Source organism: Bos javanicus, chromosome 1 (assembly GCF_032452875.1).
Source record: "Bos javanicus breed banteng chromosome 1, ARS-OSU_banteng_1.0, whole genome shotgun sequence".
NCBI lineage: Eukaryota > Metazoa > Chordata > Mammalia > Artiodactyla > Bovidae > Bos > Bos javanicus.
Window position 1 is genome coordinate 81,227,348 of NC_083868.1, and position 22,564 is coordinate 81,249,911.

The window sequence follows — 22,564 nt, forward strand, 5'->3', positions numbered from 1 at the left end:
TGGAGAAATACTCAACTCTGGGATCATGTCTAATCCATGCCTTTTCCCTGATGCCAGGGCCTGTGTCTGCCCTTCACAAGATTTACTATCAGCCTGAAACTCTCGGCTTTGAATCTGTCTCCCTCCGTGTGTGTGCTGTGTGCTAAGTTGCTTCAGTCGTGGCCAACTCTGTGTGACCCCACAAACTGTAGCCTGCTAGGCTCCTCCATCCATGGGATTCGCCAGGCAAGAATACTGGAGTGGGTTGCGATGGCCTTCTCCAGGGGATCTCCCTGACCCAGGGCTCCTTCACTGCAGGCAGATTATTTACCACTGAGCCACTGGGGAAGCTCCGTCTCCTTCTAACAAGTCAATTCCTTTGTCTCCTCTCCAGGATTCATCCCAGTCAGGGCTCACGTAGGAATTTTTCTGCCTGAAATTCCCCCTCTCCAAATTACTGACCTTCTTCTAAACTGGGAGTCAGAATGTAGACTAAAGAGTCCAATTAACCAGTTACCGGGGCATTTCAGATCACCCCAGGGCCAGGGCCCCTCATTCTGAAATTCCCCTAAGAGGGACCTCAGAGTAGTAACCAGCATATAGGGCAATGGTCAGGAGCTAAGAACTCTGCAAACTGCAATAGCCCCCACAGAGCTGAGCACGCTCCAGAGAGTGGAGAGATCAGGGTGCCAGGCAGAATCAGGATGAGACTCCAGATGGCTGATCAATTCTGGGAGTGATCCAAGACCAGGCCCATAGTGGTCAGTGTGCCTGCTTGGAGGGTGGGGGCAGAGCAAGCAGAAGCTAGCCCCAGAAGGAAGCTGACAGGCATGGGAAGAGCTGCCAGGATCCTCAGCCACACACTGGGCTTGGGAAGGACCCTCTACTCAAGAGGGACAGCGGACTGTGGCCTCAGACTCTGGGCATCTAGGCAGCAGAGCGAGGCACCAATTTCCCGCAGCTCTGTGCTCCCAGTTAGCATCAAGGCCCTCAGCTACCTCGTTACTTTCATTGCTATCTTGTGATGCATCCCCTGAGGTGCTGACCAGACCCCTGACAGCTTGAAAATGCTCTTCAAGCTTGTCCCAGAGGTAATCAGGAACATGAAAGTGTTATTTGAAAGAAAAGACTGTCTCTCCCACTGACTTCTTACTTCCAGTTCACTTGCTACATTGGTTTTCCATTGCTACTATGTACAAACAAGGGCTTCCCTGGTGGCTCAGTGGTCAAGAATCTGCATGCCAATGCAGGAGACACAAGAGAGGCGGGTTCGACTCCTGGGTGGGGAAGATCCCCTGGAGAAGGAAATGGCAACCCACTCTAGTATTGGGAAATCCCATGGACAGTGGAGCCTGGAGGGCTACAGTCCATGGGGTTGCAAAGCCTCAGACATGACTTAGCCACTAAACAACCACAAACTATGTAACAACTAATGATTATAAACATAGAGGCTTAAAATATCCTTGTATCAGCTCCTGTAGGTCAGAGGTCCCAGAACAGTGACTTCCCTGGTGGCCCAGTGGCTAAGACTCTGCACTCCCAACGTGGAGGGCTTGGTATCAATCCCTGGTCAGGGAACAAGATCCCACGTACTGCAATCAAGACCCAGTGCACCCATGTAAATGCTTTAAGAAAAAAAAAAAAATCCTAGAACAATGTGACTAGGCCTCACCAGATAGAATCAGGGCACTGAACAGGCTGTGCTCCTCTCTGAAGACTCTAAGGGAAGAATTTCCTTCTAAAATTCTTTCAGGTTGTTGGCTGAATTCCATTCTTTGTAGATCTGTGGTCTGTCTCTTTGCTGGTGGTCAGCTGGGATTCACTCTCATATCCTAGAGGCCTTCCTCATTCCTTATGTAATGGATCGCTCCATCTTCAGAGCTGGCAAAAGAAACTCTCAGTTCCAATCCCTCTCAAGCTTCGGACCTATTTCTTAAGGAAAAGCCCAGTCTTTCTAAAGACTCACCTGATTAGGTCAGATCCACTTAGGATAATTTTGCTTTCGTAAAGTCACCTGTGCAATATAATATACCAAACCACAACTGACTAGCCCATCTTATCCACAGGTCCTGGGGGTTGCTGGGTATATAATCCCTCAAGGGCAAGAACTGTGGGGACCATCCTAAAACTCTGCCTACAGCACTGTCCATCTGCCTCATGACACAGTCCTGGGACAGATCCTCAGTTCTCCCATGTGCAGCTTCCCAACCATCTGGCGCACTGATTCCCCAGGGCTTGCTTCAGCTACACAGGTCTATCCATCTTGGGTCAGCACCTGGCCCTACCCCTGCTACTCTGGCTTCCAGATTGCCCCAGCTTCTTTCTAATTACTCCAGATTGTCCTCTCCTTCTCTGTGGCCCAGGGAACCTCAGTGACTCTGGCCTGGACACACTGGGGGTGTCCAAGGGGTGCCCCACTCTGCTCCACCCTGATAGCTGCATGAGCAGCAAGCAAGCCTTTCTGCTCTGGGGGCAAATCAGTGCTGCACTCCACAGGTTATGAAGGGGGCAGCCTGACAAAAATCCTGAAGGACATCGAGCAGAGCCCCTTGGTGATGCTGGACCGCTGGCATCTGGAAGTCATCCCCAGAGAGGAGGTGGAGAACGGAGACCAGGTCCCGTACAACATCATGAACAACTATTTCTCCATCGGTGTGGTGAGTTGGCCAGGAATGGCTTTTCTGTATGGGAGAGAAGTGCCCAGGTGGGCAGGAAGGTTTCTAGTCTTTCACTGTCCACTCTGGGTCCCTGCTCTTTACTTGTCCCAGCGTCCCCCTGCCTCAACTTGGGTCCAGGCATCCTCGCATCCAGCCTGGATGTGGACATCCTACTGCACCCAGTCCTGTTCTTGTTTCTGCAGGAAGTTCCTGCCCCTATCATTTTACCTAACACAAAAAAACAGCACATTTTTCAAAAGACCTATTACTCTTTGGATAATTTGAAATAGTTAAGGAAAAGCAACACCAAAAAATAACCAGGATGAGGTCAGGAGGAGATTCTCAGGTGAGCTTCCAGAGATGGAAATGCTGATGCTCCAGGGAAGACGTTGTGGTCTCAAGCTGGCTCCCTGGATTAGTTCTCAGAATTCTCTCTCTCCTGTCTTTTCTCCTCTTCCCAACCCCACTCCCTACACTCCAAGTGCACCTAAGCCTCTGGGGCATCTCCTCCTCGCTGACCCCTTAGGCTGAGCTCTGTGTTCCCCCCAAGCTCCTGTGCTGTCACCTCTGCCTTAGACTAAAGGGTTTGTTTCCATGTGCCTGACTTAGCCCCCTTACAACACACACACGTACACATAAATACATACATATGCATGTACATACGCACGTACCTACAAACACACGCACACTATAAGAACAGCAGCACATTCCTCCTTCTCCCCCAGCTCCCATCACATATAGCACAGCTAAGTTAGTTGGTTTTGCTGAACTCAGCTTCTGGTCCAAAGTGCATAGGTTGGACATTGCTTCCCAAATTGTTGGAGACGTGACTGAGAGGAAAAGGTGTCAGTCTTTTCCATAGATCTGGGAATTAGGAGGAAGGTAAAATGTAGACATTAGCATTTATTGAGCACCTACTGGGTGTTCCCCATTGTGCTAGACTTTATTCTAGTCCTCACAGCAATCCTGCAGGTATTATCATCCCCACCAACTGCATGTTACAGAGGAGACTTAGGGACACGGAACGTGGAGGTGTTGGAACTAGGGCGCACACACTGTGCCTCACTCTGAAACCAGGTGCTTCTCTCTGCTGTCTTAGGAACTTTGCTGCCCAGTTTCATATGCACATGAATCCCTCCAGACCAACCTCAAACAGGGTAGTTTGAGGGAAGAACAGGGTTAAGGAAAGGGTTTTTTGTTTTCTTAATAAGAAAACTAAAAGGAGAGCCATGGAAGCAAAAAGGAAGAATAATAATCCCTTATATTTATGGGATTTAAAATTTACCATATTTACAGATATTTTCTTGGTTCTTATGATTACACTGGAGGGCAGTATTCCCTCCATTTGGTGAGTGAGGAAACAGAGGATCAGATTAAGGGATTTGCTTTCATTCTCTGACTCCCAGTCCCCAACTCTTTTTCTGTTAACTAAAACAAAAGAGCGAGGCATTGCTCGACCCGTGAATGGGCTCTGAAAGGATAGAGGTGCTGGTGAGAAATATATTTGGGGTCTCTGCTGCCCTGATCTGGTTGATCTCCTCAGCTCCCCTGCACCCTCCTCAGTGAGGGGGAGATACCTTTGCCTAGGACCTACCAGCTCCTCCTGCAGAGGAGACCCCTCCATCCTCTCTTTGACTCAAAAGCTCCTCCTTTGGAGCCACCTGCTCAGGCTCCACTTCATGCAAAGGGAACATGCAGCCTTCAGCTCCTGCAAATGAGACTTGGTTGACAAGTCTGGTGTTGGAGGCCAGCGGGATTCTGGAGCCTGCAGCTTCCCTCCATTACAGTACGACTGAAACACATGTCGTTTTTCCTGTAGTAACCAGAAAATAACTTGCTGACATGTATTGAGTACCTAATGCACACCAGGCACAGCGTCCCTCTTGGAGGGTATAGCCTTTCCGCTTTTGCATTTTGCAAGAAGGAACTGTAGCTTAGACAGATAGTGACCTGCCCAAGCTGGTGAGTGATGGAGCCGGGAATCCCTAGTCTCCATAGCCCACCATGCTGTGGACCCTGAGCCATGCAGATCCTGCACAGGCCATCATCTCCATGCTGCCAAATGCAGCAGCATTAGAGGGGCATCCTCAAAATTTACTGTGTGATGGCTCACCCATACCCTACCTGTACCCTTGGTCAGAAATGCAGATTCCACCCACATGACAGATCCTGATTCATATTCTGATTCAGTTGGTCTGGGCAAGTCTGGAAATGTGCACCTTTAATAAGCCCCTGAGATAATTCTGATGCAGACGGTCCCGATCAAGTCCTCAGTAAGTGAAGACAACCCATTAGAACAGAGAAGGATGGTCAGAGGAAGTGGTTCTTCACAGGAACAGAAACCAGATCTGAAGTAGGTAAAGGAGAGGAAAGACAGAAAGGAGGGGAAACCAGCACCTGTAAGCCATAGGCCAGAAGTGAGAGCCAAGCCACAGGACTGGGTGATCTGCCTGGGAGCTTCTAGAGGGCAGGTCATGCCCTGGGCTGCGTTCAGAGTCCTCAACCCCAAGTCTTCTCTTCTCACGCCCAGCTCTGGCTGCCAGAAACAACAGTATTCCTAAGGCCTCCCTGTCCATCTCTACAAAGCACCATATGCAAAAAAATGACATTTACTTAGTACTGCTGACCAAATGGACAATCATGCAAAAAAGGAAGCGACAACTCTCCCTCAGCTAGATAACCAAGCCCTAATCCCATGAGCCAAGACTGAGCATGCTTTTAATATATTCTTACAAATAAGAAGGACGTGAATGGGGGGATGGGCAGGAGGGAGGGAAAAAAGGACAAATACAAACTAACTGCTCCCCAAGGAAAAGCATAGGAATAGATTCTCCATTTCCTTCAGCGGTCAAGAGATTTATCTACCCCGGGCTGACCTACAGTAATCCAATCCGCTCATCTTTCAAGTGAAGAAGAACTTCACAAAATCTTCCTCGTGGTTTTTTTTTCATATACCTTTAGCTTGTCCATGTTTAATATTTTATTGCAAATCAGTGAAGAAGCAGGGTTGTTTTTCTCTCACTGGTGTAACCTTAGCCTTCTCTCAATAAAATGCTTGCAGGCTTTGTGTGCTCACTCTTTAAAAGCTGGAAAGGGAAATTCTTGAGAAAACAAGTAGCCAACATGTAACCCTAAGAGAATCTGGGGCTGACATTTGCAGAAGCTCTTGCTCCCTATTTGACTTCCCAAACTCTGTAAGAGGAGAAACAGTATGTAAACCAACCCCCAGGCTTTACTTCCTTAAGATGATTAGAGTCGGACTCCTTTGGCAAAGAGAGTACCGCAGTCTTTGCCTCTTTTGAAGGACCTGGAATATCTTACCGATATCAAATGTCCGCTGCTCTGCATTTATAAGGGTGGTGACAGTGACCCCCACTGAGCTGTCCCTGGGTGGTAGGGCATTCACTCTGATGAGTTCACACACTCCCATTGGCGCCAACAGAGCCCACTCATAGATGGAGGGGTAGCGAGGGCAGAGTCTCCTGGCCTATTTAGAGAGGGACATGGGCCTCGTTGCCTCTACATTCCCATCCACCACAGACTCCCCAGCTCCCTGCCAGTGAAGAGCTAAGGTCCTTGACCTTCTCACTCCCTCCATCTGATAACATCCATTGGCAGATTTTTCAACCCAGGCATTCAGGACACTACTTCCTCTGACTTCTCTGGCCTCTTCATCCCTGCTCTTTATTTTTGGATTTGCAGACATGTCAGAATGGCCAGGTATCAATGACAGGAAGTTTGGAACTGAAAAATCATTCCTGGGGTATGTGTAATTCTGAACACTGAAAAGGCTCTGCTTTCACTGAGCCTTAACAGGATGGGTGAACAGCTAATCCCTTGAGTCAATGAAATCTATGTCTGATGCGAGGGGAACCCAGGGGCCAAGGACGGGCCACAGCCATCACACTAACTCACGCACCATTTTTCACCTCACATTCTGTACTTACTAGACTTCACCAGCTAAGTTTCCACAATGGCAAACCCATTAGGGAATTTATCAGAAAGTCATCATTTCCCTGCAAACTTTTCAGTTCCTTCAGCCACAGGTTCTTATCTGTCACCTATGAGAGTCAAGAAGTTACAGGAACAATGGGACTACCTGAGTGGTGTCTTGGACAAAGGGTCTACACTCTTTGTCCTTCCCCAATCAGCCATAATTCTTCAGAACAATCCAAATACCAAATAATCTGTCTTACTGTCTCCTTTCTGTTTTTTTATCTCCATAAGTTGCCAAAGTGACTTAGCCATTAGCCACATGTGGCTATTGTATACTTGACATGGGGCTACTCTAAGTTGAGAGATGTAAAATGCACACCAAATTTCCAAAATGTAGTATGAAAGAATTTTCAATATCTCAATTTTTATATTAATATTGTAGCAATAATATTCATTGAAATATATTATTAAAATTAACTCCATTTGTTCCTTTTCACTTTTTTAATGTGGTTACAAAAATTCTTTTATTTCTATTGGACAGGACTGGCCTAGACACCCAAATAGCTCAGAGTCCAAATGATTACCACTTATATGTGGAAGGGGCACAAAATTCTTTCGTCCAACTCTGCACTTGGGAGTTTTAGTTCAGGAAAGAGTAGACATATGTCCATACTGCTTTTTATCTCCTTTTTACCCCACACCTCATAGAAAGGACCCCAGAGAATGAGGCCATCAGAAATGAGTGTGCAGCATGTCCATGAATGTGCAATTCCCACCTCCACCCCCACCTTCCAAATAGAAGACTTATTTTGCTGCAGTTATTACAGGAAAGGTTTGGAACCACTATAACACTGGTTTCTAAAATTTAAATGAACTCACCTCTGAATGTAAGTATAGCCAGCTTAACACCTGACACAGAGAAGCCCAGCAGAGAGTGGAGATGAATCTTGCCTCTCTTCTTAATCCCCAGGTAGAGAAACACGGTTAGAGTCTTTACCAGCATTGCCTTTCCAAACCTGAACAACAGTGGACCTGCTCAACTCCCTCTTACCACGTTGTATATTTATCACGGGGTTACACTGTCAAATTCAGAACCACATGCTTAACTAGTAATATTGTAAAGCCTGGTCTTTGTAAAAAGAACCTTTGCAAAACCTAGTTATTAAAAAACAAACAAACAAGGATAATGGGAATGACACAGAGGGCAGGGACCTATGCACATATCCTAGGGAATTAAAAAGCCAGGAGCCAGTCACTACAGCATTGGGGGTGGGGGAGAGTGAAGTACAAATCATGCCAGGCAACATGTGATTACTTTTTTCTTTTCTTTCTTTTTCTTCTGGGTTTTTTTTTCCCACTTACAGAAGAAAATCAGTGCTTCAAAGGAACACAAGTAGACGGAATGTTTCTTGAATTCTAGAGAAGCATTTGACAGATGTCACATGAATCTTATTCAGCAACCTCACAAAACTTGCTTAGGAGGGAGGTGGGCACACTCTGAAGGCAGGAAACGCTCCTGCCTGGAGAAGCTGTGCAGGCTGGATCCACCGAGGGGACAGAGACCAGACCCCCACCACCCTCCTCTAATGTTGCCCCTCTCCTCCCATTGTCCACAGGGGTGCTTCAATTTCAACTCCTGATGTATCTTAAATAAATAATGAATCAGTAACTGGAGTTTAAATGTTAAATTCCCAAGACATTGTTTCAGCAAAGAGTGTTAGCCGACCATAAAATAAACCCATATCCTTGACTTGCCCTGTCTGCCTTTCAACAGGGGGCTGCTCACTGGGTTTATTCTTCTGCCAAGTAAAAACATTACGAAAGCTCCCCTTTGGCCCCTATCTTACTTCTGGATTTTCTGTCCCCACACTTAGCCCGTATTCTTTATTCACCACTCAAAGCACATGCTCAAAAAAAAAAGAAAGAAAGTTGCTTCATTGAACTATACCTCCTGATGTTTACCATTTTTTTCCAGAAATTTTGTAGAATTTCCAATATCAAGAAATGAAATTGATATAGCTAAAAACTCACTGTATGGAATTTGAATTTTCTTTTAGTTACACATTCCAGTAAATGAGTTTCTGTATCTCTTCCCTGCACAAATCTGAATCAGCTTCCTTGTTCTGTCACCACCCCACCCCCACCCCCAGCTCAATTAGCCTGTTTATTTCTAAAACCCACCACCTGCAGCTGACGTGCTGGCAGGAGGCCTGAGCCGTGAAGGGGCTTTTACACATTCTTCTGCTGGAAAAGGAGACCAGTAACAAGAGCCGAGGACCCAATCTGAGAAGGAAAGATGAGTTCAGTTTTAGGTCTGAAGTTCAGGGTTGGTTCTCCAGCGATACATTGTAGAGACAGCAGCAGCTACGTGCTAGTAACAACTAAGACACCTGGATATAGCCCATGGCAGGGAACATACGCTGCAGAATGGAGTCAAGGCTGAGAGGTTCTGCTCTGAGCATGGAGAGCCCGGAAGCATGGTGACATGAGAGCCATCCTAACTGAGGAGCAGGTGGCCAAAGTAGAGCAAAGGAATGTGCTAATAGGAGGATAGCACAGTATCCATAGAACGTGGTAATGAGACTCTTGCTGACCTTGGGGAGAGTCGATTCCATGGAGTGATCAAGAGGCAAAAGCCAGAAGTTTAAATATATTTTTAATTATCTGCTAAGCCTGTTATCCAGTGCTACCAATTCTGTCTACTGATATGGATGACTAAGAGTTAATATATAACAGCCTCTACCCACATCAGTTTTCTGGTTTCGACCATGCACTATAGTTACATAAGATGTTATCATTGGGGGGAGCTGGGTGAAAGGGCCACAGGCACTCTCTGTACTATTTTTGCAACTACTTATGACTCTTAAAATATTCCAGAATACAAAGTATTTCTTTAAAGAGTGAATAGGGTGAGGCATTTCCAAACACATTCAGCCCCATGTGGGCTTCTGCTTTCTCACTGCTCACACACTCAGACACACCCCCTCTCCCCAAAGGGCAAGCCTCTCCCCCAAAGGGCAGCATCGTCCCCTTAACTCACCCTGAGCTAGAAAGGGTAGCAGTGAACATTAGGAGTCGTCGTCTGGCATCAGCTCTAACAGCATGAGGGCCCTCGCCCCTAACCTTGGACCTGGTGTCCAGCCTCTGCAGGGGGCCTCCCTGGTCTCCCCCTGACATCTGGGAAGTTCAGTGAAAGCGTGTGTCCCTTCCCTTCCTTCCACATTGCACAGGGTCAGGACCACTAACCAGGAGTCTGCTTTCTGTCCCTTTCCCTTTCAGGATGCTTCCATTGCACACAGGTTCCACGTGATGAGAGAGAAACACCCTGAAAAGTTCAACAGCAGGTAAGAGGGCCCTGCGGAGGTAGCCGGTAGCCGGGACTGCACTGCCTGCCTGCCCCACCCACGCGGCCGCGGGTCCCAGGCCTCCACCTGCGCTCTCCAAAATGTTCTCAGCTCTGCGGCCCAGGGTTTTCCTGCCACGTTGCCGGAAGGAGGGCTTCCATTTCCAAGAAGAAAATAATGTCAAAAACCCGCCACGGTCTGGCAGCCCGTCCCCTGCCAGAGGGTGATGGTGCAATGGGAGGGCCTGGGCCAGGAGGGAGAGTGTGGTGTGCCCACCTTGGGGAGTAGGGGTCTGAGCTTGGCTAACTTGGATTCCCCCTCCTGGGGTATGGTCGTTTTCTCAAAACCTACAGCGCCCCCATCCTGAGCCCCTCGATTCCCCGGGGGAGGGGCAGGCAGAGGGCAGAGGCCTTGGCTTCCCTTCCTCACAGAAGGGAGCTGGTGGCAGCCCTGGCCATGGCTGAGGGGCCGAGATGGCGGCGCTTCCCCCTCCCCTGCCGGCAGAGGGCAGCAGAGAGCGGCCCTGCCGAGGCGGGGAGCCCACCACAGCCCAGCCTCAGCCCGCGCACCTTGTGCAGGCCGGAAGCTTGGTCCAAAAATGGAATAGAAAAAAGGAAACCAGATCATTTGCAGAGTCATACCATTCTGCAGGCGGGTCCATAGAACTACCCCTGGGATGGTTCAATTACCGTTCTCCCTTCTTTTTCTCTTCTTGGTGGTTAATTTGCATCCTTTCTCTTTTCTTATGGTTGGACCTTATCAGGGTGACCACTGGATCCCACCCCACCCTCAAGCAGGTGGGGAGGAGAGTGGGTATTGATTTGGGCTCAGACTGAGTCTAAGGAACTTTATTTAGCCCACCAAGCAGAAGTCCAGTGTTACCCACACACCTTCATGTAAAGCCATGCACTTCCTCGGAGCTCCATCATTTTCATTCCTCTTCTTTCCCCTCACCCCATGCCTGGGAGTTTAATCAAGATTACGGAAATCTTTTTAGGGATCAGAAACTGAACGTAATGAAGCCACTTCGACTTCAGGAAGAGTGATCTGTGGGATCTAATAGTAGCTGAGCTAACCTTATTAGAAAGTATTTTCTCTCTCAAACACACCAAGTCAACTCACAAAATACTATTAATATGTATATTTTCAACTCCTATTCCTACAATAGTCACAAACTTACAAATCAACTGATGCTTTTCTTGTGATCTTTTTCCCTCTAATATATACACACACACACACACAAATCACTTTTTAAAAAATATTTCTCTTCCATCCATTCCAGACGTTTAAGGTCCCCTTTTTACACAGATACCATTATGCATACTCATGCACACATGTTTCTTAAGATGCCAAATGTTTGTGAAATCCATGGGGGTTCTGTTCATTCATTCATTTGTTCAGTGAATATATATTTTGAACACATCACCAGGCACTATTGTATAGGCCTTTTGGATAGACATGTGTAGGAGGCTCACAGTCCAGGGATGGAGGAGGACTCGAAAGCAGATGTGCATAGTGATTTGTGTTAGGTGATATGAATCTACAAAGCAGGGGCATGGAATTTGATGTGGAGGGTCTTCCAACTAGAGAGATGCCTGGGCCAAGACACAAAACAAGTTAAGTATTGTTTTTCAGGTTGACAGGAAAAAGAAGGGCAACACAGGGAGAAGGAACCAAACATACAAAAAGATCCATATGAGCAGTGAAAAACAGCCTGCCTGGGGAAAAGCAAGCTCTTCGGTGTGGTCTGTTGGGTGGTCTCCTTTCATGGAAAGAAGCAAAGCCTCTGTAGACAGCAAGGAACCAGAAGGCGGGAAGAATTTCTCCATACTCCAAAAATCGATAGACAGGTGAACATATGACATAAAAAGAGCAATCATCAGTATCCACATGATCAGGTATAGTCAGGAAAAAGTTGTAGCTGTGCATTTCAGTGCAGAGTATGAACAATCTCACTGATCTGAATGAACGTTTTTCCTCCCCACTTCCCATTTCTATCAGCAAGACTCTCCTTTGCAGTAAACTCTGCACCTCACCCTTCACCTGGTTGAGGTCAAGGGTAGTGCGATCATCTAGGAAGACAATCACGGAGATTTGCGTATAAATCCATGTGCCTTCTAATAAGTGCAAACATAGTGGCTCCAAGGCAGACCCTGTTTCACAAGGTCTCAGAACACTTCCTGTTAAAAACTTGAGTCCATGCTGCTGCTACCCTGCCTGCTTACTCCTATTGAAAATGCCCAGGAATGCCCAATTTGTCCACGGAGAGGCAGACGAGCAGCCATTTTTCCCAGGCTTCCTTATTTAGCTTTGGAGATGGTTTTAAATAGGCAGGTGGCTGTTGCCATGGTTACCCCATTACACCAGCGGCTAAATTTAGGGAGGGCCACAAGGGATAGGAAGAAAGCTTGATACCCGGGATTTAGAAATGTAAACGATATTATCAAACACAGCTTCGTTTTACTCAGCTGAACTTAGGTTTTCCAAAGAGTAGTCACTGCTTGGCTGGATGCCCTTACTGTTAATACCTAGGACTAGGCCCTCAGGGATAACCCTGAGGTTAAATCTAGGGAGTTGTAACTGTTTTGTTCTGTTTTGAACAAGGGAATGTGACTTGTCAGGGCTAGAATTTATCAGGAAAACTGAATCTTTTGCATTGCTCTTCAGTTTTCTGGGCTATTTTAACAAGAATTACTAACCTAGGTACAAGGGCTGCAGGAGTTCTGCGGGCACCTTGAAACTGTATGTAAGATATTGAATATATTTTTCTGGAGAGAATGTCCATTAACTATCAGAAGGTTCTTGAAGAGACCCATTACCCTCCAATGGTTAAAGTCACAGTTCTGAGCCCTCTTTGAGTCCTGCTGCTGCTAAGTCATTTCAGTCGTGTCCGACTCTGTGCGACCCCATAGATGGCAGCCCACCAGGCTCCCCTGTCCCTGGGATTCTCCAGGCAAGAACACTGGAGTGGGTTGCCATTTCCATCTCCAATGCGTGAAAGTGAAAAGTGAAAGTGAAGTTGCTCAGTCGTGTCTGACTCTTAGCGACCCCATGGACTGGAGCCTACCAGGCTCCTCCGTCCATGGGATTTTCCAGGCAAGAGTACTGGAGTGGGGTGCCATTGCCTTCTCCCTTTGAGTCTTAAGAGGTATCAAATTATGACTCAACTATTGGGATTTCAGGAAATTCTTTCCCCAGTGGCCTCTGGACACAGGTTGTTGCCAGGGAAGGTGGTTGGTTACACAAAACTAAGTTATGTTCCCTGTGGAATCGCTTTGTTAATGAAGCAAGAACCAGACCCAAGGATGCTGGGTGATGAGCCAGATGTGATGGACAAGGATTGCTGCTGCTGCTGCTAAGTTGCTTCAGTCATGTCCGACTCTGTGCCACCCCAGAGACAGCAGCCCACCAGGCATCCCTGTCCCTGGGATTGTCCAGGCAAGAACACTGGAGTGGGTTGCCACATCCTTCTCCAATGCATGAAAGTGAAAAGTGAAAGTGAAGTCGCTCAGTTGTGTCCGACTCTTATCAACCCCATGGACTGCAGCCTACCAGGCTCCTCCGTCCATGGGATTTGCCAGGCAAGAGTACTGGAGTGGGGTGCCATTGCCTTCTCCAAGGGAAAGGATTAGAAGGCCTTTGATGGCAAAGATGGGGCTATTTGGAGCTCCTACTTCCTAGGGCTTCCCAGGTGGCGCTAGTGGTAAAGAACCTGCCTGCTGGAGTAGGAGATGTAAGAGACGCGGGTTTGATCCCTGGGTCAGAAAGATCCTCTGGAGAAGGGCATGGCAACCTACTCTAGTATTCTTGCCTGAAGAATCCCATGGACAGAGGAGCCTGGCGGTCTCTAGTGCATAGGGCTGCAAAGAGTCAGACACTACTGAAACAACTTAGCATGCACGTGTGCTACTTCCTAATCATTAACAGGCTAATTATTAATCACTGACTTAGGAATATTATGAAATTTATCATCTCATTGTTGGCATGAACAACAAAAGAGAGATTTAATTCTCTTGGGATTATGTGTGTTAGAAGGTGTTCTAGGATAAAAGGGTAAATAAGACTTGGTTCCTGCCTTCAAGGAATTCATAGTCTAGCAAAGAAGGAAATACAGGCCTCAAATTTTTTTTTACAAAATGATTTTCACATACAGGGAGGCTATATGTTATCCGTCATAGAGCGTATAGGAGGTTGTATTGAATAACACACTTGTTAATGGTTGTATCCCAGCATCACTTATAAATGAATTGTGTAGAGTACAGAAATGATGTTAAAAGGGAACCAAACTAAGAACTGTTATATTTCGAGCTCCTGCTACATGCCAGGTGGTAAAATAGATACTTTAAATTCATTAGAATATTTTAATCCCAAAACTGCCCTACAAGGTAAATACTAACATTTCCATTTTGCAGATAATGGAACTGAAGCTAGGAGAAGCTAAGTCGCCTGGCCAATATCATACATCTTGTTTAAGCAGTGGGGATGATAAGGTTTGAGCTAGCTTCTAACTCCAGAGTTTAATCTCTTGTTTCCTGCACCTGTTACCTTCCATGGATTGCATCTAGCAAATACCAGTTGTATGTCAAACATTCTGATGGGTACTTTATACATGATCCCACCCAGTGCTTACAGTGACATGCAAGGGCAAGTGCTGCTGCTCCATTTTAGAGATGAAGAAATTGAGGCTAAGAAGGTAGAGCTATTATCAGCTTGATCCACCTTTATGAACCGTCTCTATGGGGGAAAGGCCCACTGAGTTCCGAAGGAGGACTGCAGTTATCCCACCACACTTACGTTGTGTGGTAGGACTCTTCTCCTGCTCTCAGTGTCCACAGCAAGGAGTAGGACTGACTACATGATTGCGTGGCCCAATGCAAAGTGGAAGTGTGGGTCCCTTGTTCAAAAATCATTAAGAATTTCAAGTCAGTGACAGCAGAGTTAAACTAAGCACAAGGCCCTTCTCAGTGTGAGGCCCCATGTGACTATACAGAACTCATATTCACGAGCTGGCCCTGGCAAGAAGTTGTGTTAGTCGCTCAGTCGTGTCCAACTCTTTGCAACCCCATGAACTGTAGCCTACAAGGCTCCTCTATCAACAACAAGGAGAGAGTAGATTAAAATACAAAGACACATTTGCCAGGGCTCACAGAATGGGGGTTAGCAATAAAGGTAAAAGAATGGAGAAAACAGGGTTCCAATTAGGGGAGGAGGAGGAAGGATTATCAGTCCCTCAAACAGGCAGTAGTTAGTACTAGCAAATGAGCCAAAGATGCTAGCCGTATCTTCCACGTGTTCAAGAACGAGTAGACCGTGAAGTTTCTGGATTAATTCTCTGTGAAGCGTTTTGTTTGTATGGAACAGATGGGGGGTTCCTAATTGGAATAAGTACCTGATTCCAATGTCACCGTCAGTGAGTATCCAGAAAGAGAAGTCTAGCTGTGGCGTTCTTTAACTGTTGGTCAGAAACTCAGAGCACTTGAAGAATGTGTTATTCCAAGCCTGCTGAGTGCCATCCACTTGAATATGTCCCTCAGCGGTTTAAGCTAAAGCAAGATATTTCCTGTTAGGTCCTTGAAAGAGACCGAAAACAATGCTTCATTCCTACCAGAAGCTGACCATCTTTCTCAAAAGCCCTTGGGTCATGAACAGGCTCAGGAATGTTCACTTTCTTGGAACCAGGAGTAGCTCATGAGGGGTTCCCCAGAAGTTCTAACGAAGCCTGAGTCCTTAAGAGGTTGGAAATAACATCTCACAAATAACTAAGCCCTTAATAGTTATTTATAGAATGAGGCAGCAGGGTATAGCCCAAGTTGGCATCAGAACTTGGCTCTGCCACTTACTAGCTATGTGACCTTGGGCAAGTTACTTAATCTCTTTAATCCTTTGCTTCCTACGGAATCTTACAAGGTTGCTAAAAGTGTTTAATGAGTTAATGCATAAGTGCCTGACACATAGTAGGTCCTTAGTAAATATTTATTGTTGAATATTATTGAATGACAAGCATGAGGAAAGCATTTCCTTAAATTTGACAATAAAGCATTGACAATAAAAGGCTTTTCTGATGGAGTGGCAAGTGGGATGCAATTATAGAGTCTGCCTCATTGATATGGCCCTTGAACTGAAAAGTTGGAGGACACCTAAAAGTTGGAGGAGACTCCAGCTGTGATATATTGAATCTGTCCAAATCTTCTCTTGGGGGATAGGAAAAAAAAGCAAAAGTGTTACTCGCTCAGTTGTATCTGATTCTTTGCAACCACATGGACTATAGTCTGCCAGGCTCCTCTGCCTGTGGAATTCTCCAGGCAAGAACACTGGAGTAGGTATCCATTCCTTTCTCTAGGGGATCTTCCTGACCCAGGGATTGGACCCAGGGATCAAACCCGGGTCTCCTGCATTACAGATGGATTCTTTACCATCTGAGCTACCAGGGAAGCCCCAGAGGATGGAAGGATGGCACCAATTAACCAGGATTGGATTCTACAGATTGGAGCTATAGAAAAAAGTCCCTTTATTAGCTCCATGGGTGTGTAAGAGGCAGGGTCTGAAGACTGTAGATTGTAAGTCCAGATGCCAAGTTCAGGCTACCAGCAAGATCAAGATAGGGATCACCAACCGCTGAGGACATGGTAACAGAAGGAACTAGAAGAGAGTGAAAAGGGCAGGGGTTACAGGACAGGTGCCATGGTCTCCATGGGAACTTTGGGCTTACCAGCTGGGGCCACGGAGCTCAAGCTGCAGGGTAGGTGGGTGACCCAGGGCAGACAGACACTGGAGGTGTGACTCCCCTTCCTTCGTTGATGCTCGCTCTTACCTCTCCCACTGAGCATCTCTTCTCCCACTTTAGATGAGCACAGAGATGTTCAGTGGGAGGCAGAATAGAAGCCAGCAAAGCTCAAGTCATGCAATTCTGGAAGGAAAGAGGCCTCCTCTCTTGAATACTTACAGCATTGTCTGCAGTCACAAACATAAGCTGTATCTCCATTTACTTAAGATATTCGTTTTCATCTAGAAATGAAACTGGGCTAAGCTATTCTTTCCAGGAGCCCTGTGAGGGAGCCCAGTGTTACAGCCCAGATGTTTGACTTTTCCAAAGCATCAGTGTACAACAGCAGCAGATGCATCAGGAATAAAATGTTTATATTCTGTGCCTGAATTGGGTTTATCTAATGCTCAGGAGCCCAAGAAAACCTGCCCTAGGTATTCAGAGGCCACACTGTCTGCACCTGTTTCCCTCAATATATCAAATGATTTTTTTTCAAACATATAGGATTCAGAAAAGTCCCAAATGAAGCCGATTATGGCATTTTCTGTTTTTATTCTTACTCCTGTAGGTATTTATAAAGGAAATGCAAACCTTATGCTTTGTGTTCAAGTACTTTCAAGTCTTCAAGTCAAGTCTGACAGACCCACTTATTTAATTAGTTGAATGTTTCTATACTAGCCCACAAAAATGTTTTATCCCCCACCCTCCTCACCCCACCTCAACAGAGACACAGTGAGTGAAATGAATGAAATATGGGTTCGTGTTTTTTCCACCAGGCCTTCATCATTACGCAACTGCTCAAGACCAGGGTTTTTTTGGCTGCCTTGTTTGTTTACAGTCAGCCCTTGATTATTTGCAGAAATGAGGGAACAGCAACACAGATCATTTAAAGCTGTGGATGGTCAGAGATTTTAGGAGGCTGCGATTAATCTTTGTGTGCAGGTCTCTGCTGTAAAGATTCCAAATATTTTAAATGATATGATGAAACTACGTGGACTCTTTTAACATTTCCATTCTCCTCCTGGCTCCCCAGTCCATGTTGCAACGGACAGCACAACTTCTCAGACTGGTACACACAAGCAGCCTATGATATCTCAAGACTCCTTACAAAGTTGCTTGTTCATCAGAACATTTCCTTGCTGTAGCTTAACAGGCCTTTCCCTCTAGCCCCTTCCAGACTAAAACAAACAAACAAAAAAAGGTATGATTCATGTCAACAAAGACTAGAATCAGTTTGTGATAATACCAGAAAGGAACTTGAAAGCCAGCTATGTTTTCAAGTCTGTAGGCCAGATAATCCAAAAGTTATCGGTACTTATTTGTTGACTCCTCTCTAGAAATATTTCCATCAAAGAGCACAGCATACAGTATATAATGAAGTTCAGAAGGGTTATGGTCAGCATGATAACTTCATGGAAGAAAATCAAAGTACAAAAGTTCAGAGTAAGATAGAAACTGGCCAGGTCCTCAAATGGGTGTTGATAGTCTGGATTCTTTCCAGAAGGGAGAGGTCAGAAAAATACTGGAATCTGAAACCATGTCTTATAAGGAACGGCTGAATAGGGGATTATTTCACCAAAAGAAGAGAAGACTGAGGGAAAAGTGATTATTGGCCTCAAATATTTTAAAAGTGCTTCTCATACAGGAGGAATTAGGTTATTTTGAATGATAAATCAATGGGGAAAGTGACTAGGTAAACCGATTTGAGCCCCATATAAGGACATCAATTCCATCAACTAGGGGCACCCACAAGTGCAGGCAAAAATTCTTCAAATTCTCCAGGCAAGAATATTGGGGTGGGTAGCCACTTCCTTCTCCAGATGATCTTCCTGACCCAGGGATAGAACCCAGATCTCCTGCATTGCAGGCAGATTCTTTACCGTCTGAGCCAACTGGGCTTCCCTGGTAGCAATGGCCAGTCAAGTCTTTCTCACAGCGAATCCCTCTGACAATCTCTCTTCTGCATCCCTCTTCCACTTAAAAGGGTTCTTGTGATTTCTTTGGATTGACTCCGATAACCCAGGATAATCTTCCCCTTCAAGGTCAGCTGACTGACTGCCAGTTTAAATTCCAGCTGCAACCTCAATTGCCTTGTGCCATGTAACCTAACATATTCATATTCACAGGGTCCAGGGATTAGAACAAGGATATCTTCAGGACATTATTCCACCCACCACAAGTGCCTTACCTCATAGCATTATTTTGAAGGCCCAGTGAAACAGTGCATTTAAAATGCTTACTACAGAGGTGTGGCACATCAATGCCAGCTATTCTTTTTAACATTCTTATTATTACAAAGAGCCCACATCAGGTAATAGTCACATTAAATGACTCAGTAAAGCCCTTAAAACTCTGAGATTTGGAGATTCTCTAAGAGGAATGGTAAATATCTATTGGTCATAGGGTATGAGTCATCAAAACCATACAGCATCTTTTTCTTCATTTATCTTAACAAAATATTTTCAATAAAATAACAATGCATGTCATTATATAATTTAATAATATATCATATAGTATGATATCATAGTTTATTTCAAAGTCATAAATAATTTGTAAAGTTCAGAAAAGTTAGAGTATGAAAAAACCAATCACTCATATTCCCATCACTCAAAAACATAATATTGCTATTTTGGTGCATTCCAGCAGGTTTACTTTGTATTTTAAAATAATTATGTATATATGTATACATATATGTATTTTAAAATAATTATAATATGTCCTTATAAAGTTGTATGTACTGTGTTTTAAACAACTTTTCCTTATACAAGTAAAGGCTTATTGTAGAAAAATAAATCATATTGTCCCCTTCCCCCAAAAAACATTATTAGCATTTTAATGTATTTTCCTTCAACACTTTGCCACACAGTTTAATTAAGCTCACTGGTATTCACTGGGTTAAAACATTATTAACCCAGTAGCACTTATAGGTTATGAAAGAAAAATGACATAAAAGAACTGATTGGAGTAAGTTTATCTGCAGTGGGAGTTTTATTAGTCTCTTCCAATTAAAAAAATTCCAATGATTTTGTTCAGTTAATATGAAAGTTTTAAAGATGTTATTATTCAAGTGCCTTTGCAAATGAAATAACTACTTGATATGTTATGCAGTTCTACTTCGTGGAGATCAAATAAAAAGGATATAATTCTCTTAACACAGTTCCCAGTATTGTACATAGTGTTGCTCTGTCTGAAAGAGACTAGTTTGTGTTTTATGTGGCCATCAGATGTAGCAAGAATTGCCATCTGAACTCTGCAGTGGTTGTTTTTTAAGTATGTGTGACTGTCAGGGTATATTGAAGTGCTTACAAAAGTAGTAAGCCCAATATAATCAGCATTGCTCCAATTCATACTAACAATAGGAGCCATCATTTGTTGAATGCTTTCAAGAATTCCATGTTAAAAAAAAAAGAATTTCATGTATATTAGTTTTAACTGGCACAGCTATCCAAGTAGCCATAACTATTATGCTCCATTTTATAGATGAGAACATTGAGGCTCACAGAGATTATGCAGTTTAGGAGCATACAACTAGTTAGGGGAGTGGCTATTCAAATTTAGTCTGTCTGACTCCACAGCTTCCACTCAGCCCACTATACTTCCTGCCTCCCTGAATGCCCAGTTTGGTGCCCCAAGACAAAGAAGCACTTAGGAAAGAGACAAAAGAAGAGTCACAGAGACAGTTAAAAGAACCTATGAGAAAACTTTTTAAAAAAATCATTTTTCCTGGAGAGGAAAATTAGAATGTGTTGGGAGTAGAGTGAGAAGGATTTCCAACAGGAAATAGTGACCACACCTCTTAACTCTTCATCCCAGCTCTGGAAAGAATGCAAGGGGGAAGCATGTGCTTCTAAAGTGAAGAATTGCCTTTGGAACGGGAGGAAGAATCTCCTGACTTGGAGACATATTAAAGGCTAAAGTGAGTTATCAAGGGAAGTATTGTGGAATGTCTTGCAGAAGTTTCTAAAAACAGAAGACAGCCTCATTCATCTGGCCTGACAAGCGCAGCATCTTCTCTGAGCCCAGGAGTGAGTCATTGTGCTACCAAATGGGACCCTCTGCTTCCCACTTCACCATGACGGGTGGTCCCCAAGACACCTCTCACCCGCTTTATTCCTCAGTTCCCACTTGGACCCCACGATGACTCTTCCTCAGCATGTCCTCAGTAACCCGCTGGCCCATCCTGATGCTCTTCCCTCTCAGGCCCACCCTATCTGGAGCTGCTCATGGTTTTTGTCCTGTTTCTGCCCCATGAGAACCTGCTGCCACAACCAGCATCCCATTTTATAGAATTTCAATGCATCTGCTTTACCTTCAGGGCCCTTTATACAGTTCTCCTTCCCAAACACCGATCTAGTCTTACTGCTTGGTTGCTGTTACTCTCACCTTGCCCACACGTGCCCTTAACTCCTTAGTCCAGGATAACATCTCCTCTGGAACCTAATCGTCACTTATTGTTTCAAAATGCACTCTAAAATACAATAGTCCTGCCCTGTCCACCCCGAGTCCTGGCCTGTGCCTTTTCTTAGACTCCATCTATAAGCTTTTGTTTTAACAGTCATTAATTTATTTATGGCTGCACTGGGCCTCTGTTGCTGTGAAAGGACTTTGCCTGGTTGCTGGCGGTGCACAGGCTTTTCATTGAAGTGGCTTTTCTTGTTGTGGAGCATGGGCTCTAGAGCTCAGGCTCAGTAGTTGTGGCACAGGGGACTTAGTTGTTCAGTGGCGTGTGGGATCTTCCCGGACCAGGGATAAAACCTGTGTCCCCTGTATTGGCAGGTGGATTCTTATCCACTGAGCCACCAGGGAAGTCCTCTACAAGGTTTTTGACACATTTTTCCTACTTCGATTTTTTTCCTCTTCATCTTTTGTAAGTCTTCCATTTTGGCACAAACGCTCTCTGCCTTGTTCACAAGCTTCCTCACTCAGAGCAGGGTCTGAACTCTTTGGGAATCCACTGACTTAAACACCAGAAAGGTGGTGCTGAGCATGTGCCCTCATTCAGCCAAACGTGTTGAGCATCTGTTCTAGTAGCTTGATGCTGGGGCTGAAAGCAAAGATAGGTTACCACGGCCCCTACCTGCCAGAGTCTGTGGGTCTAGTTGGAAAGATGAGCGTATTCAGAGGCTCTTAGCAACTGTATTCATTTCCTAAGGGTGCTGTGACAAAGTACCACAAACTTGGTAGCCTAAAACAACAGAAATTTCTCTCATAGCTCTGGAGGCTGGAAGCCTGAAATCAAGATGTCGGCAATGTGGGTTCCTTCCCAGGCTCTGAGGGAGAATCTGCTCCAGGCCTCTTCGCTTGCTTCTGGTGGTTGCCAGCAATTCTTGGTATTTCTTGACTTGTAGCTGCCCCACTCCAACCTCTGCCTGTCTTCACCTGATGTTCTCCCTGTGTGCCTGTGTCTCTCTGTCCACATTTCCCTCTTAAGGACACCAGTCGTTGGATTTGGTCCACCCTAATCCAATATGGCTCCTCTTAACTTGATGACATCTATAACGTCAAAGATTGTGTAAGGTCATATGCTGAGGCACTGGGGGCTAGGACTTCAACAAATCTTCTTGGAGAAAACAATTTAACTCCCAATACCAACCCTCCCTCAAACCCTCACAAAAGATGGAAATACAGTATAATATGATTGAGCTTCATTTTAACAAAGGGACATGAATAATGAGTGCAAAGACCTAACTGAGAGAGTGTGTTTAGACTTCAGAATGTTATTACTTCCCTTGTGGCAATAGTGATAAAGAACCTGCCTGTCAATGCAGGAGACGTAAGAGACCTGGGTTCAATCTCTAGATCAGGAAGATCCCCTGGAAGAGGGCATGGCACCCCACTCCAGTATTTCTGTCTGGAGAATCCCCACGGACAGAGGAGCCTGGTGG

General features: G+C 45.2%; 1 protein-coding gene across 5 annotated transcripts in view; it reads left to right on the forward strand.

Moving 5' to 3' along the window:
* The window catches only part of DGKG (diacylglycerol kinase gamma), a 222,935-nt gene that overhangs the window by 116,984 nt on the left and 83,387 nt on the right, over positions 1-22,564 (forward strand). For all 5 annotated transcript variants that reach the window (XM_061413305.1, XM_061413297.1, XM_061413298.1 and 2 more), the window contains 2 exons: positions 2,476-2,636; positions 9,852-9,916. In XM_061413305.1, coding sequence (XP_061269289.1) covers positions 2,476-2,636; positions 9,852-9,916 — 226 coding nt within the window. The remainder of the gene's footprint in view (positions 1-2,475; positions 2,637-9,851; positions 9,917-22,564) is intronic.